The sequence below is a fragment of the Sparus aurata genome, chromosome 23 (assembly GCF_900880675.1).
Source record: "Sparus aurata chromosome 23, fSpaAur1.1, whole genome shotgun sequence".
Taxonomy (NCBI): domain Eukaryota; kingdom Metazoa; phylum Chordata; class Actinopteri; order Spariformes; family Sparidae; genus Sparus; species Sparus aurata.
The window spans coordinates 5,566,143-5,582,717 of NC_044209.1; the positions used below are offsets into that span (position 1 = coordinate 5,566,143).

The 16,575-nt window shown below is 40.9% G+C and overlaps 2 protein-coding genes across 4 annotated transcripts in view; both read left to right on the forward strand.

Annotated features, from left to right (window-relative positions):
• Nucleotides 1–5,645, forward strand: part of brsk1b (BR serine/threonine kinase 1b) — a 29,182-nt gene extending 23,537 nt beyond the window's left edge. For 2 of the 3 annotated variants that reach the window (XM_030406759.1, XM_030406761.1), the window contains exon 20: nt 26–5,645. In XM_030406759.1, the coding sequence (XP_030262619.1) occupies nt 26–249 (224 nt within the window). In that variant the 3' untranslated portion in view covers nt 250–5,645. Of the gene's footprint in view, nt 1–16 lie in introns of all 3 variants that reach the window. The other variant, XM_030406760.1, reaches the window with a different exon arrangement.
• Nucleotides 5,646–7,945: 2,300 nt separating this feature from the next.
• The window catches only part of cpt1a2b (carnitine palmitoyltransferase 1A2b), a 52,536-nt gene continuing 43,906 nt past the window's right edge, over nt 7,946–16,575 (forward strand). The window contains exon 1 of the mRNA XM_030406762.1: nt 7,946–8,098. The gene's annotated coding sequence lies outside the window, so the exon portion shown is untranslated. The remainder of the gene's footprint in view (nt 8,099–16,575) is intronic.

The following is a 16,575-nucleotide window of genomic DNA, read 5'->3' on the forward strand; positions in this document are numbered from 1 at the left end:
CCTGATTTTACCCCTGGCCCCTCAGATGAGAAGAACGGTCAGCTTTCCCGACAGCCAAGCACGCCTTCGCGTCAGAATTCCCGGCGTTCCGAAAGCGGATCCGAGCGGGAGCGGGGAGAGAAGGAGCGTGCGGCAGATGGAGGGAGCAGTAGTGGCAGCAGCAGCGGGACCGTCTTACAGAGGCGCGGGTCAGGGAAGGACAAGACCAGACTTCTCTCGTCGTCCAACGGGACGCAGTCTCATCCCTGAAAAGAATGTTGTGGAAGAGAGACGAGGGTCATCCGCCTGGCCTTTTTCTCTTCCTTCCCTCAGTCCTTCCCACATTCTATTCCATTTCCTTACTTCCTGCCTTGCTTCCTACCATTACTCCAAAGCAATGGAATATCTGAGGGGAAGTATTTCGTTGAAGCTGATCTTGGGATATGGCAGAGAACTCCCCACAAAGGCTGGTTTCAGCAGAAATGTATACTGGAGGAGGAGGCAGGTTGAGCTGATCTCTAGTCAGCCTTCAAGGGCAGCTTCACCCCAGAGGGACGAATTCAAAGACAGGTTGTCCAAAAAGTCCCACTTTGCCAGAGAAATACAGGAAAAGTTCACAGACAGGGAAACACACAGTTCACCTGCTCCGATGAATCAAGAAAGCACATACCCTTCCCAACAACCAATCACATCCAAGACAAGTTTCAAATCCGACAGGAAATCTCCCATCAGTCAGTCAAAATGAAAGACACTAGCCACCAACAGAGCCCCTTCAGTCATTCTCTTTTATCATTTTCTGACCAGCCAACTGTCACCTGGATTGTCAACTCTCTTCAACACCACCTGATGAAAAATGAAGAGTCACATGACAGAAGGCATGCTCTCCTCTCCTCCCTTCACTTCAAAAAGAAGAAAAAATGTGTAATCTTGAGCAAAGTGACAAAACGAGGTTGTCTTTTGAGAAAAGAGTAAGAATTACAGGAGGAGTCTAGATTTGATTGTTCAAAGTGGATATAATTTCTGAATAATTAGAAAACTTAATGCTGTATTGTAACAACCAAGCAGTCTTGAGAGCAGAGGGAAAAACACAACGAAATGGTAGAGAATAGATCTGACATGGTCTACGTAATTTAGCCCTAGGTGAACATCAAAACATGACAGACGAGACACAACTTTTCCTTGAGTGTATGAGCAGCATTAAGTCCCACAATTATTTCTGAACTACACTGATAAAGCTATGATACCGTAATTGCCTTTAACGGAGGAGAAAAAGTGGATAGCAAATTACATTTAGCCACGTTTTGAGGACACTATTCACAACACAGGTAGAATGTCTCACAAGTGTAAACTCCCACTAAAAGAGAGGGGGATGAATAGATAGAGACAAAACAAAGGATAGCTAGCAACAGGTATCTATTTGGTCGCAAAGGAAGGACAAAAGAAAAACTAGTAGCCAAAAACATAAACTCACCTAAACATGACAATGAAAGTCAGTTGTGTTAAATAATAGGTAGTCTATTTCAGTACAACATATACCATATGTTCTTTTAAAGTTATTGTTTGCTATAGTTTTTACTCTTTTACATAATGGCTGTGAATCAATCCCTTCCGAGTGTTGCCCGAAAGAAAGTGGACGAAAGCCGTAGTCGGTGCGTGTGTTTAGCCAAAGCCAATCCAAGGCTTCAGCAGTCTGAGTGAGCCTAGCATGACTCACAGGATGTAGACTGGTGGTGTTAGCTGGCCATTGGACGCCGAGCTTAGGTGCCATTTCCCTCCTTTCCGCTATCAGCATGTTAGCGTTGTCAAACAACTTCTGAGCTTGCAACCTACATGCTAAGAATGGCCCTAACACTAACCCAGTCCCTAATGGTACAAACTAAACAAGCTAGCAGCTCTTACCTTTCGACTTGCAGGAATGTAGCCATTTTAATGACAGGATTCACCTGTACATACATACATACATACATACATATATATATTTACAGCTTTTTATGGTCAGTTGACCAGAGAGGCACCAGATACGCAATAATGTGCTTGCTTTCGTCTGCCATTTTGTCTAAAATTCCTGATTTCCTTGTTGTGTTCCTTCGTACTTGTTTTTAAGTAATCACACTTTTTCTTATTTGTTTGTTAGTCCGTCTGTTTACAGCTGTATTCAGACCAAAGCCGTAAGTGCGACGATACGCTGCAGGGTTGCGCGGCGGTGATATAGTGTCACTCCATGGCCCGTCTGTGTGACGTGAAACAAGTGAAAGATAATGCAACACAGAAAATTGTCGCTTGTGTTCTCTCTGTAGCATTTAGCCATGCTAAATAGCATGCCTGCTACTGACCCGCTCTACTCTACTTATGATCTCTAGTCATGCCAGAGTTGGTTAAGCATGCCCGTCCTACAGTGATCTTTGGCATCCACAGATAGAAAAAACATAACGTTTTAAACTGATGCATCATGCCAAACTGACGGAATACACATGATTACACTTACACTATATGTCACTGTGGTTTCAGCCCTTCATGCTGCTGGTCTGATCGGTCTGAAAATGCATAACCCTCATTAAAATGAATGGAAGACTCGAGTTTTTGCTGCCGGATTTGGTCTGAATACAGCCTAAAGACTGCCTACATATGATTGCTAGGACAAAGATAGGGCCTACCTAATTAGTTTGGCTAGCTCAGACTGCTAAGTCATTAGCTTCAGCTACACTTTAAGAATGCATTTAGGTGGTTTCGTATTTTGTCATCTCTCTTTTATTAGAGCCACTTCACTTTGGGCAGGGATCACTTCACAGCCAATGTGGACAGGAGGAAGGATGACAGTGACCAATAACTCCTCTCATGCAGGTCTCCACATGGGCATGTCAATTTTGTTTAAAGGAAAAAGTGTCCAAATCTATCCTCACTGAAAAGAGGATTAAATCCCATGATATGACCGTAGCTGGAGATGTGTGATGATGGAAATGTGGAACTCAAATGAAGAGGCTGGACAGGACAACCAAGTGTTTAAGCTTTTTAGACCCACAATTACGCAATTGAAACCCTTCATAATGTTCCTTTGACAACAGATGCATAATGATGCAGGGTGACTCAATGCCCCAACAAAAGCCTCAGTTCTTTCTGCCTGTCCGAAGGAGAAATGGAGGGAGGACAGAGAAAGGCAGGTGGACATGAACAAATAATGTACGTTACACAAGAATGAAAACTAAAAAGAAGGAAGAGAAAGGACTCAGGTGTGTCTGTTGTCATAAAAATGCACACGTACTGCCTGGAGGGGGAAAAGGAAAACTGGAGCCACACATAAAGAATGAATCATTGCTTGTTTTATTGTTCTGTTTATTTTTTCTGTCCTTTTTTTTTTTTTTTCTTCAATGTTTACATGTTCGACACCAACAAATTAGAAGGCGGCACTAACCATGTGAATGTCAAAAACGCAAGAGTGGTAGAACATTTTTTGATCCATATGTTTATTGAAAATGTATTTATTTATGTATCTATTTATTCATTTATTTATTCATTTATTTATTTGCCATGTACTTGTTTGAAGTGTGATTTTATTTAATGAAAAGCCGGAGATGGGTGAAGACGGGGAAATGTTACTTTCAAGATGTCTGACACTGCAGAGCAAACCAGCTTTCCCTGACAGAAACTGAAAAACAGCTCCTCTCCTTTTTCTTGAACATTAAGAAAATCGATGCTGCAAAAATACCTTGGTGTGTTTGACACTGAAAACACACACACATACGCTCACAGACACACAGGCCTTTTAAATAAATAGTCTTGTCTAATTAATGATTAATGATGTGTGCTACCATCCCTCTGGCTTTGGTGATCCCTTCACTTGGAACTTTGGTTTACAAAGAATACCGGCATGAATGACATCTCCACTAGCCTCAGCTACACTTTTATGTTTGGAGCTAACTAACACACGTTAGCATGCTTACAGGTTAAACTAAGAAGGTGAAGATGACGCAAACTCACCTGTTAAACTTCAGCATGTTTAAATTGGCTCTGAGTGCTGAATAACTCATTAACCGTTAGAACACAAAGATTTTTTTTCTTGTCACATTCATTCCCTTTGAAACACTCTTGTGTTTATTCGTGCAAACCGTCACTCTGAAACCGTTACACGTTTCCAAATTGACTTCCTTTTGGTCTCTTCTCACACTGAAGACTGAACAAGTATGGAAAGAAACAACATTCATTTGCATTTTGATCTGCCATCTTCTGTACTTTTATTTGTCTCTTACAAATTCCTTGAAATGTGGTCAGCAATCTAGAATTGTTTTCACGAGAATAGCATCCAAGTGCAAACTGAACCTTTTCATAATATCCTGTCTGACAAGCCACAGGGGGGATTTCGTCATTGTCTCAGAATAGTAAGAAGGCGCTTTGGGGGAAACTATTTGCCAGTTCTTCTGGACAGTGGACTCGTAAGTGGCGCTGCCATCTAAACGGAGATACGCAAGAAAGATTATTAGTCTTCACCGGCTTACCATTGGATTTAAATGTGTTTTCCCCGTCTCATCAGTGATCAGGCTTTCTTTTCTCATCACAGCTGCTCAAAGTGGGCCCCCAAAGTGCAATCCAGCACAAAGGCAAAACATGTAAAAGGTCAAAGGCTAGAGGGTTTTTCAGTTACACACTCGCACACATGAAAGAGAGGGTTACATCACAGTCTTTTTTTTTTTTTAAACACAAGGTCAGAGTCAAGTTCACCTTGCATTCATTTCTAGGAAGAAAGAAGCAAGTTCAAGGGTAGAAATGGGAAGAGCGAAGACAGGAAGGAAGGCTGCTCCAGATTGTGCTGCACTCTGAGCAAACTCTGCATCAAAATCTATTCAAACACACAACGGGACCCTCGGCACGTTAGCGGCTGAGAGGCTCCCGCGCTCGCGAAACTCCCCTATTGAAAGTAATCTCACCCCTCCCTCCTTCCCTCCCTTATTCCTCCTTTATCACCCCCCCCATCCCCATTCACCCATCCACTTTACATTTTCTACTCCCCCCCCATTCATCCTCTTTGTATCACTTGAAACCTGCTCCACGCCCGTCCTTGCCCAAACTGCACATATGTCCCCCCTTATATAATCACCCCCTCCTCCCCCGCCCTTGTATACATTTTATACACTGTATACTTCAACGCAGATGCTGTATACATTTGTATACACTGTATGCCTGTCTCTGTCTCCATTGTATGCAATCCATATCTATGTAGCATTCACTATCTTTTATCGACACTGTAGTCACCGTACAACTCTTCCACTCATCATTATTGCTCATTCTTCTTCCGCAGTAAGAATTGTACGACTATAATCTCTTGTCTCACTCCCATATTCACCTCCATTCCCACCCTACTCTGCCGCGCCACACCCATGATCGCCCCCCCGCCCCCCACCATCTTGTAGAACCTCCAATCCACACAGTAGAAAAAGTTTTGTTTTTTTTTTCACTCTGGAGGAATTTGTGAAGTGAGAGAAAAACTCGAGAGGAAGAGGTGTGTGGGGGAGGGTGGGTCGAGAAAACTTCTAAAACGATTCATGATGATGATGATGACAACGATGAAGAGAAATGTCTGTAGTATAATTACAAAAAAGGAAAAGTGCACTATTATGACAATGATTATTATTGCCTGTGAGAAATACTGACCAATAAACAACAATGGAAATATCTGTGGGTTTTGTGCTCTCTTTTAATGATACGTAAAAATGTTACGTCACTTTTCTCCTTTTGAATGGTGACAAACTCCACCACTGAGGTTCTTCTAGTTCACAAAAGGACGTTAAGCGCAGAGACATAGCTCCCATTGAGGACTTTAGGGCTTGGTATGTGTCTGTAGAATTTAGGGCTTTAGGGGTTAACGTTCAACCAGGAACAGAAAATACACATTGGGTTCTCAAGGCTGATCTGGCATTACTTTGAATATACACCTTTAAATAGCTCAACATTTTAAGAAATGCACATTGTTGTTAGCTAGTTCATATCTGTACGGCAGCCTAGATGTAAAGCTACCGCTAGTTACTACTCATCTCAGATTAGCACAAAGACTGGAATCAGGGAAACAACTAGCCTGACTGACAAGGAAATCCTTTAACCACAAAAAGAAGGTGATTGTCCTCTGATAAAATTCCAGATTTTTTTTAAAAATAAAGAATGATTTATTACACTGTAGCCATTCATATGTGGACACATGACGACACTTCTGGTCTTAAGTGAAATCAAATACACAAGTACGTAGCATTTTTTTGTTTGTTTGTTTTAAAGATTTTTTTAAGATGAAATAAAAGTCATCTTTAGTCTTTATTTGCATGTTCAGTATTCAAATCCAAAAGTAACAGAAAATAATCAAGTTACATTACTTCAATATTGTGATACTTGGATTACAGTATTTACTACATTTTTAACAGGTAATAAGTGGCATTCTAAATACACTTTTAAAGTAACCCTCCAAGTTTGTACACTGCCCGGGCAAAAAAAAAATCACACACTCTGTTATTTTTTTTTGACTGCCTTACACACAGCAGATTACAGCTATACGCATAGTTTAGATAAGCTTATGCAAATGTCACAACATTCACTTCCATCCAGAGTTGCATTTACTTTATCGGCAAGATCTTGTGTTAATGATGGGAGAGTGAAGCCGCTGCATACTACATCTTCTACAGCGCAAAATAAGCCTGTACCATCAAGGAAGAAAAAAACATTGATTGAAAAACCTGCTCATTCAATATTTTCAGGTACTCAGCTGACCTCATTTTTTTTTTAAATATTTTTTTGGCCTTTTATTGACAGAACAGCTGACGGACATAACAGGAAACAGGTTGAGAGAGAGAGAGAGGGAGTGACACGCAGCAAAGGGCCAAAGGCCAGGACTCGAACCCGGGGCCGCTGCAGCGAGGACAAAGCCTCTTTACATGGGATACCTGCACTACCAACTGAGCTAAACGGCAGCCCAGCTGACCTCATTTTATTGGGCACATAACGTTGCTGACCCCTAAACCAGACCAACTGAATCAACCCCAGATCATAACACTGCCCACACAGGCCTGTACGGTAGTATTACTGGGCATGATGTGTGACCACTTGATCCGCCTTTATTCTTATCCTGATGCGCCCATCACTCTGGAACAGGGTAAATCTGGACCCATCAGACCACAAGAGCTTTTTCCATTGCTCCAGAGTCCAATCTTTACGCTCCTTTGCAAATTGAAGCCTTTTATTTTATTAACCCCACTGATTTCTCAAGGCTACACAGCTGTTAAGTCACAAGAGAAGAGTTTGCTTCCCATTATGCGTGTGGAAATGCTCTTCCTGACACTATTAAAGATATCTGTGAGTTCTGCAATTTCCGAGCAAATTATAATGTAAGGGTAGCTTTTGATTCTGTGGGTTTTTGTAATTTGAAGGTGTTTATTTAGGCTTCTCTACTTTGGGAAACAAGTAGGTCAAGTGTTAAATGGTTAACGGAGCTTTGCAGTAATATTTGTTAAACATTAAATGATGAAGAGACTTAACCCACCTAAATACTGCGAAGGCTTTGGGAAAATAACTGAAATAAAATAATACAAAATAAAATAAAAGCAGCTCTATGCGTTAGTCACAGCGCGACCTATTCACCCTACATGCCCATCATTTTTGTAAAATGAAGAAAGTATCCTCCATGTGTCAGAGGTGGGCGTGTCTCTGGCTAACGTCGCGTATTGGCTTCCTGAAGAGTGAAGTGTAGTGAAGAGCTCTCACTCTGACAGTACTAAAGTGTCCAGAGCTCCTTATATCTAATAATTCAACTATAAAATTCGCTCAGGTTATTTCGTCTTTAATTATATATATCTCGTAGTATATTATCACACCGGTCACCATCCGTGCTGATGGTTACAGCATGCGTCAAAGTTACCGCCCGCATTCACACAGCGACAATTCAGCCCCCGAAATTCGCGACAGGCAGTGCGTCATCTTCTCGTGCTCACACTATCTTTGTCCGCTGGCCCTCGCGGTGATCGCCCTGCTTTATGGAAAGCACTCTGAGTGTCGCTCTGTTGCTGGCTTGAGGAGAAGGGAGGGGTGCAGACAGACGTTTCCGTATCAACCTTCTCACCGAGAAAGCTCTTCGAAAAAGACGTTTCAGGTACAATTTTAAACGCATTTTATAAATTCTCATCGAACTGTTGGCCTATTTTTTTTTTTATCAATGTGATGCAAACTTTCCCTTTTTTCCTCTCTTTTGGCTTATGTGCATCGCATGGGGTTGGGATATGGTGCTGAGCATGAATGGACCACTGTGTGTTGAACAATGTTGATATGACGCCGGGCCACAGTGCATGTATGCCAATACACTGTACTTTCACTAAAGGCCAACTGTTGGGAGTCACAGCTACATGTGTGTGTTGAATTACTGGTTGTGTTTGTTGTGTCGGTGGCTGTGGGTGTAGCCTTACATCACGCAGTGATGGAGAGCGGCATGAAACTATTTTCTTAATGTTGTTTGGTCTCAGGCACATTCAAACAAGTCCCAGTTAGTGGCGTAACTTTACTTTGTGTCGACGCTGAAATTAGTTTCTGAAATGGCGACCTCTGAGGTATTTGGAGGTAAATGATAGTGTTATGTAGCCTTACATATGGAGTCATTCAAACAAGAACATTTCTCGAACATGAAATGTATATCTTCTGGTAGATCGGCTTATTAGCTATAGCACTGCATACGCTAGCTGAGATGATGATGTTGGCCGGATATTTAAGCTAATGTTAGGTTAACTCGAACTTATTTTGTGTTAACGAGGAAAACAATCCAAAACAAAACAAACTCCCTTTATGAGAGAACGTGTTGGGTGTTTTTTTTTTACTGATACTTTATCTTTAGATGACACTGTCAACGCAAAAACAAAAGCCCACAGACTGTTCTTCAGGTACACAACATTATATCAACAGGTTAGTGTGTACAAGTGCGTGCACGCGCGTCTCTTCCCGCCGTACTCCCGTGCGCGTGCTGAGCCTGTTAGACTTGAATGGAGGTAGCTGCTGTTACGGCCACATGCCTTCCTCCACCCGGCAGGTAAAACCCGTTTGTCGACATTGTTTTTGACCAAATTAAACACCAATTTGCAGCTTTAGTGTAACTCTACTTGCTACAAAACTTAACTTTGTTTCCAAAGGCAAAGCAGCAGCGGTGATTTAAAGTTCAATCTGCATGTATAGATTATTGTTGCATTTATATCTTATTCTCAGTGACTCTTGGCACCTGCATTCATACAGGTATCTACTCTTCAATCCATTCAAATATTTAATCGTGATTAATTGCATGATGGTCCATAGTTAACTCACGAAATAATCAAAAAAAATTTACCTGTCCTGAATGCACCTAGAATTGATATTTTTTTAATACTCAACATCAGCATAGTAGTGGACAAATATGCTTACATTATGCAAATGTATGAACATTATTATTGCAACAATCCAAAACTCTGATAGAATACTGTCCAGAATAGTCTCCTGAAAAACCTCAAATTTCCTACTTGCACAAAAATATGCTGAAAGCACAACATGGCAAACTCAAGCCCAACAAACAACAACAGATGGACATAATGTAGTGTCCAACTTTACACTTGTAAAGGTAAACTGCACAATGTTAAACAGCCTGCAAGCTGTAGCCACCCATTTAGCTGTCGCTGTTGAAAGTTTGTCACATGTACAGTTGTCCAGGCGTCTCTGTTGCAAGTTCTATACAGCGTGATCTGCGTGTGGGGAGGAGGGCTCTCTGCATTAGCTGTGTGCTAGGCCAGCAAGTGGTACCTGTGACTCGACATAGTCCGGTGGGAACTCAGTTCACATCGACAGTAGATGCAAAAACCTTTGTTCTTGTCGAAAGAACCATCTGGCAGGGCTTTGAAGCTTCAAAAGACCCTTTAATTCATCCATTCCTGCTCAAACGGGTTTGTCTCAGCTGCCATCCACAACATTACTGCTGCATTCCTTCCTGATTTCCCAAACTAGCAAACAGGGTGTAGAGCCAGGGTCTTGTTAACAAGTTGTTATCGTGTTAACTTTGACGACTCTGCTTCTTATTGCTGCTTACTTTTGCAAACATTGAAGGGAATAGCATAATTTTGAGCAAAATGAAATGCTTATGTTTTTTCCAAGGTAAAGAGTTATGTACATTTTTTGTTGGTGTAATGATGGAGGGGCCACAAGGGAGTTTTTGATGATTCACCACTGAATATTGACACAATTAGATAAAAAAAAACAAAAAACGGTCATAAATCTTTTTTTATAATCGTGCAACAGGTTGTATATTTGTTTACTGCTGTTGAATGACGGTAACAAATATTTCCGGGTATTAGGGTTGTAACAGTTTACAGATATTAATCAGAAATCCGTTTTAAAGTTAAAGATATGACACACGGACCTCTGGATCGATCTAAATGTACTGTGAACTGGTTGATGGCCTGATTTTAAAGTTAGGAATTGTATGACAGAAGCCGCTCTGCTGCTACTACTTCACAGGGTCTTTCAACTCTTGGAAAAGTTCAAAGGTCAGCACAAGACTGTCCCACCCCAGCTGGACAAAAAGCAGGTCATTCATAGGCTCTGTAGAACAGCGTTCAAGTACAGTGGTAGCATGTATCTTATGGTTAACCTGGTGAGACAGCATGCTAAATCCTTTGCATAAAAGGTTAAGGTGTAAATGTGATTTGGAGGTCCCCCTTAGCATACAACATTTTTCTGTGTCAGTCTAAGTAGCAGCGACTGCACAGTGTGTGCCAGATACCATGCCCACACTTTTCCTCCCACCTTCATTCTCTCCCTTCTCTCTCTGTCTTTTTCACTTCTCTCTCACTTTCATTCAGTCATACATAGACACGCACACACACAAATGGCTGTGTGAAATAGCTGTGGGAAGTGAGAAATATGCAGCAATCAATTGCTTGCCTGGTTAGAGAGAAGGGGAAGACATGTCATAGGTGCTCTGCGCACGCAAATCTGACCTTGCAGTGATTATATATGTTGACCTACTTTCTATGTACTGTAACTGTATAGTTGTCATGTCATCATCCACCATAGGCCTTGGCAACAGCTGTGCCTTACTCTGCCTTTTAATAATATGGGACTTATGAGTGCTCTGGCGTCACACACACACACACACACGTGCGCAGAAGGTCAAATCTCTGGTGAAAGTAAGCTTTTGGACCTGACAGATATGTTTCCATCCAAGTTGTTACTGTTGGTTTGCCAGCAGAATCAAGCAGCACAGCACTGACTAGAAGTTTCCTTAATGTTTGCATCCATGTTTCTACATTCTGACCAGTTTACTCAGGAAGTGAAGGATTAAACGAATGAAAAACTCACCAAGCGAGCAGTGACAGATTTCTGTCCAACGGTAGCTAATTGTTTCACCCTTTGGACCACACCCTTTCTGTCTGCTGCAGAAGGCTGAATGATGAATCTTCCTGTCCAATGTCTTTTGTTTTGATTTGAAAACTCAAATAGGGAGGTACAGTTTCCTTAAACCTTGTCTAAAAAAAAAAAAAAAAAAAAAAGATGTCAAAATGAGAATACAGCCTAAAGTAAAAATGAAGACACGTCTTTTAAAGCAATGAATATTTGTTCAGAATATCATGAGAAATTATTGTCAATTACTGCTTGGAAGTCCTGGAAATTTATAATTTATCAATGAATAATGGATGATTAAAAATGTGTGGCCATATTGTCCCTACTGGTTTGACATCCTGCTTTCATACGTGGGCCAGTATAATCATAAAAAAATGTATAAGAATATAACCTTTGTGAGAGAGCTGGATTTGCCTGGCTTCAAGCAATCAGAATCAGAATTCCTTTATTTGTCCCGCAAATTGAGAAATTTCTTTGTCACAGCAGCCAAAGGACTGTAATATTACAAAGAACAATAATAATAGTAAAAAATAAACAATATAATAAAAAGGTAAGAAATAGGATAGACTCATTTATACATATAAACATAATACTATACAATATGAACATGTTATTATAAAAAGTGTGGCAGTGTATTGTTACAAATAACAAATATGGGTATAAAAAAATTGTCCAGATAGTGCAAACCAAGAACAAGAAGTATAGAGTTTTTAGGGCTGGGCGATAAGGCCTAAAAATGTAATCTCCGATTTTGTCAGACCAAACTCGATATACGATTTTAATAGATTTTTTTTCCCACTGAAGCCTTTTTTGTCTATAGAAAACATGTTGTTGAAAGAGTTTGCTATCACTGCTGATGGTAGCACTGTCTTACTGTCGATGTGATTGGTTGAAGTTAACCCATGATGGACGGTTGTAGACAGGTAGTTCATCCAATCACTTGCCAAGTATTTCTTGAGAGTGTCTGCAGACTTCCTAGATGGTTCTGTCCATCAAACCAACTGGCGCATAGGGTTCTTAAAAAGACCTATTAAAAATGTTCAATTGAACTCAGTAAGCAACACTGAAACCCTGTATTGTGTTTATTTGTAAGGCTTTGCTTGCATTAGGGCTGCACGATTCTGGAAAAAATGTGAATCCCGATTTTTTTTGCTTAGACTTGAGATCACGATTCTCTGGCACGATTTTTTTCACAAAATGTTTATTGCATTGATGAACTTGAACAAAACAAAAAAAAAAACATGATAGTATGGCAGATACTACTATGCCTCTGCCAAAGCAATGTTTTTTTGTTCATTTCAAGTTCTATCATTGGATGAGAAATTATTTTTACACAAGTAAAAAAAAAAAAAAAAAAATTAGTCTCCCGAGATGAGAGGGCATCCTTTTATACCTCATGTTGTACAGTGTTTATTGGGGCCGTATCTTAAGCTAGGTGATATGTGATAGCTGCTGTGATCGGCTTTCTAAAACGGAGGCATAATTTTCTTCCTTTTCCAAAAGCCGCCTCAGAGGTAGAGGTAAACATGTGACGTGACGTGAAGCCCGACGTTGGGCTGTGAGCAGTTGACAACGAATTTGTCTTCAAAATAAGAGCTTTACATTACACCCCATTGGAGTTTAGAGCTGGGTTCTTAGCGGGGGGCTTTTAATTTGAAAGTAGCGACCGTTCCTAGATTGTAGCTACAACAACAAGCTAACACAACCATACAACTAGAGATCCAGAAGACGCTAGCATCTCCCGATCTCAGCGGCTGTCCAGTTGCTCATTTAGCAGGCGAGGCGGAAATAAGTGTACCCCCCGAGGCGGGAAATAGGCGGACCAAAACAGACCCCCAATTTGCCGCCCTCTGTCCAAAACCGCGGACCTAGCCGCCAAAAGGACGGGCAGATTGGCGGCTTGCTGCCCCTTCTAAAATCGGCTTCTCACTCACTCCTTCCATACACTTACCTGCAGGCGGGCTTCCGCCACTGAATCACGTGTTGTAAAGACGCTTTACCACAGGTTGAGGGCGGAGGCAGCGGCAGTGCTGCGTTTGGGGGCGCTTCAAAAAATCCGGGAGGAAAAGAGGAGCATTTGTTTGTGATTCAGCTAGAGATATAAAATGCTTCAGAGTCGCTGTGTGTAGATATGAGATCACGTGTATGTGTGAATCGAGATCGCGATTTTTTTAACGATTTTTTGTGCAGCCCTAGCTTGCATCCTATTTCGTCAAAGTTTACAGAGGACATGACCTACATCATGCTTTTCAATGCCTTGCTTCATTGTAAGAAGTAGCTCAGGGAATGTTAATTGTTCACATATTGCACACAGACTTTTGCATTTCACTCTTTCCCTTGAGTGAGCCAGCAAGAACAATAGACAGAGCCTGACACTGAAGCAGTTAATTCAGCCATTGTTACTTAGATTACTAACACCTATGCTTTTTGTACAGTGACATGTTTTTATGGGAAAAGAGCTGTTCTTAGCTTGCCTTCAAAAGCTGTTGACAACTTGAAAGAAAACATTTATGAAGACTGGGATGCCAGCAATAGCCAGAATGGGCTTTTGAAGTGTACAGTATTATATTTTGCACTTGTATGAACCTGTAGTATGGATGTATATTTGCAGCTTTTAGTAGAAGAGAATAGTCCACACATTTGTGCCTTGTTACGAGTTAGTGTCTTGAATCTGCTGTCATCATTTATTTTACATTATCTGTTAAGTTAAGTTGCTGTTAAGTTGCCAGTATGATGCCAGGGCTAATGGCTCTGTGGTAGTTAATGATTTATAATGTCAGACTGAAGCTGATGGTTTGCTAAATAAGTGACTGCACATGCAGGATAATTACTCTATATTATCTGCTGGCAGTGCTGTGTTTCCTGAGCTGAACAATCACTATTTTTCTATCCATAAATCATGCATCAAAGAGGAATGACTTTCCATTAGTTTGACCATTAGCTCTGTACAGTTGATCAACTTCACTAATGTAAGAGTTAGAGTGGTGAATTACATATGTGTTCCAATGTGGGGTGGCTGTAGCTCAGGTAGAGCAGGTTGTAGTTTGAATTTGCTGGTTCGAATCCCTGGCTCCCCTGGGTGCATGTCTAAGCATCCTTGAGCAAGATCCTGAACCCCGAATTGCTCCGGATGAGCAGTTGGCACATTGCATGGCAGCCTCTGCCATCAGTGTATGAATGTGTCGGTTTACAAAAAAGAACAGAATAGAACTTATTAAATATCAAATAGAAATAAGAATTTAATTAATTAACTAATTTAAGAAAATAAATCTCACAGAAGCAAACAAAAAAGTCATTAATATAAAAGGAGACATGTCAGAAATACATATACACCTGGCAATTCAATGTGACTGCTGTCTATTTCAGGATATGACAACTCCAGCCACTCGCAGGGAAGCTCATCCACTTTGATGGAGACAGACCTCAACCCCTATTTCTGTCATATTTTGTATGTAAAAAAACGCTGATCATTAATCTGATACAAAATTATATATTATATATATATTATATATATTATTGTCACTCAAAGAACCCTTAGCCAATGGGGACACACGCCTGAAAAGCCAATCATACCAGAGGTTTGAACCCCAATTGCAAACAAAAAATCAGGGAGCACAAAGCTGAAAGCTGTAAGCTGGCAGAGTAACCACAGAGCTGCAAATGAGAGCAAAAGGCTGATCATGGAGAAAGATGTAGAGTCAACTATAAACAAAAGGACATGCTATCAAAAAGTAAAAGAGAAATAGTTTCTATAATTATTCAAATACGAGAGAGATGTATATTCTCAAATTAGTATTTTTATTTGACATTGAATATGTTTTATTTGATTCTTACTGGCACATATCTAATTCCATAGCAGAGTCACTTGCATATTAAAAGTCAAGTCAAACAACTGCCAGTCGACAATATAAAGAGCCACTGTATTCACAACACAGTGTAGGACATGGTGGCTTTTTTCAAAACCATGTTTTTATAGGCTACAGGCTGAGCAGTTTTTATTCAGTGTTCTTGGTGCTGCAGCAGGACTCGGTGAGACAACAACATTCCACTGACACATTAAATTACTCAAGTATTGTCCACACAGAGCTTTCATACAAGAGCCCAGGGAACTGTTCTTTCACTGTTTTTGTTCACCCTCTTCACCCTCTGACTTCTTTTACAACTCCGGACATGCCACCCGCAGAAGTTATCTGATGACTCCTCCGCTTTCGGTGCAGAAAGAGCCCCCCCCAACACCTGTTTCCATAAACAGGGAGAGGCTGGAGATGGTGGACAAATACAGGTCCCTAGGGGTGCATCTGAACAATTCATAGTTTTCACATGACGTCATGCTCCCAGGGGAACGCCCCCCTGGAGGGTAAAAGATAATTCACCGCTTCCCACCAGCATAGGAAGCAAGTGATACATTTCGTTTGGAACCAGTTTTGTTTGGCCAAAATGCCCGGTAGTTGTATCAGATGCACTAACAGGCAAGGAGTCGAGCCTGGGCAATGCATCCGACATAGAAAGCTCATGGAGGAGGAGCTTGTGGATTTGTTCCATAAGACGTGTCTAAACAATGGCAGCCATCCAAATAAACACGTATTTGCACTTCATCACAGTTAAGCTCAAGTAAACACAAGTATATACTACTTATATATTATATATTTTTAGCCATAAGGCACATCTGCTTGTAATCTTTTGACATGGTTTGTTGTTGTGTATTGAGGGGGTTAATTAAGTTAGCTAGTTAGCTGAGAAGAAGGATGCTGCGTTTGCTGCAAATTAGCTCAAAATGCAATGACTTGGAAATCCCTTGTGTTTAGACTGGTACACTTTGTTAGGGATTTTTTTTGGTGATGTCCAGGGTACATGTACAATAATAATATTAATACAGTAATGTTCAAAAACAAGTGTTATTTAATTAGTACTCGCCTTTGCTTTTACAATAAAGATCGTCTGTACTTTCATAAGCTTTTATCCTGGCAGCAGTATAAGGTGAGGGATTCTCCACAAGGTACACATAAATGTCACTGGAGTCGAGCTCTGGCAGGGACCTGGTGGTTTTTCACGGCTGAAATATCGAAGCAGGTGCTGTATATGGGCCTCAAGTGCCCAAAACGTGCAGTTTTTTGTCAATATCGTCCCTTTTCCATGGTTGTCAGGTGATCTAAATAACTATGTGAGGAGAAAGCTTTTGCCGTGTCTCTACATAAAGTCCAGTCTGAGCCGCCGTCTGTT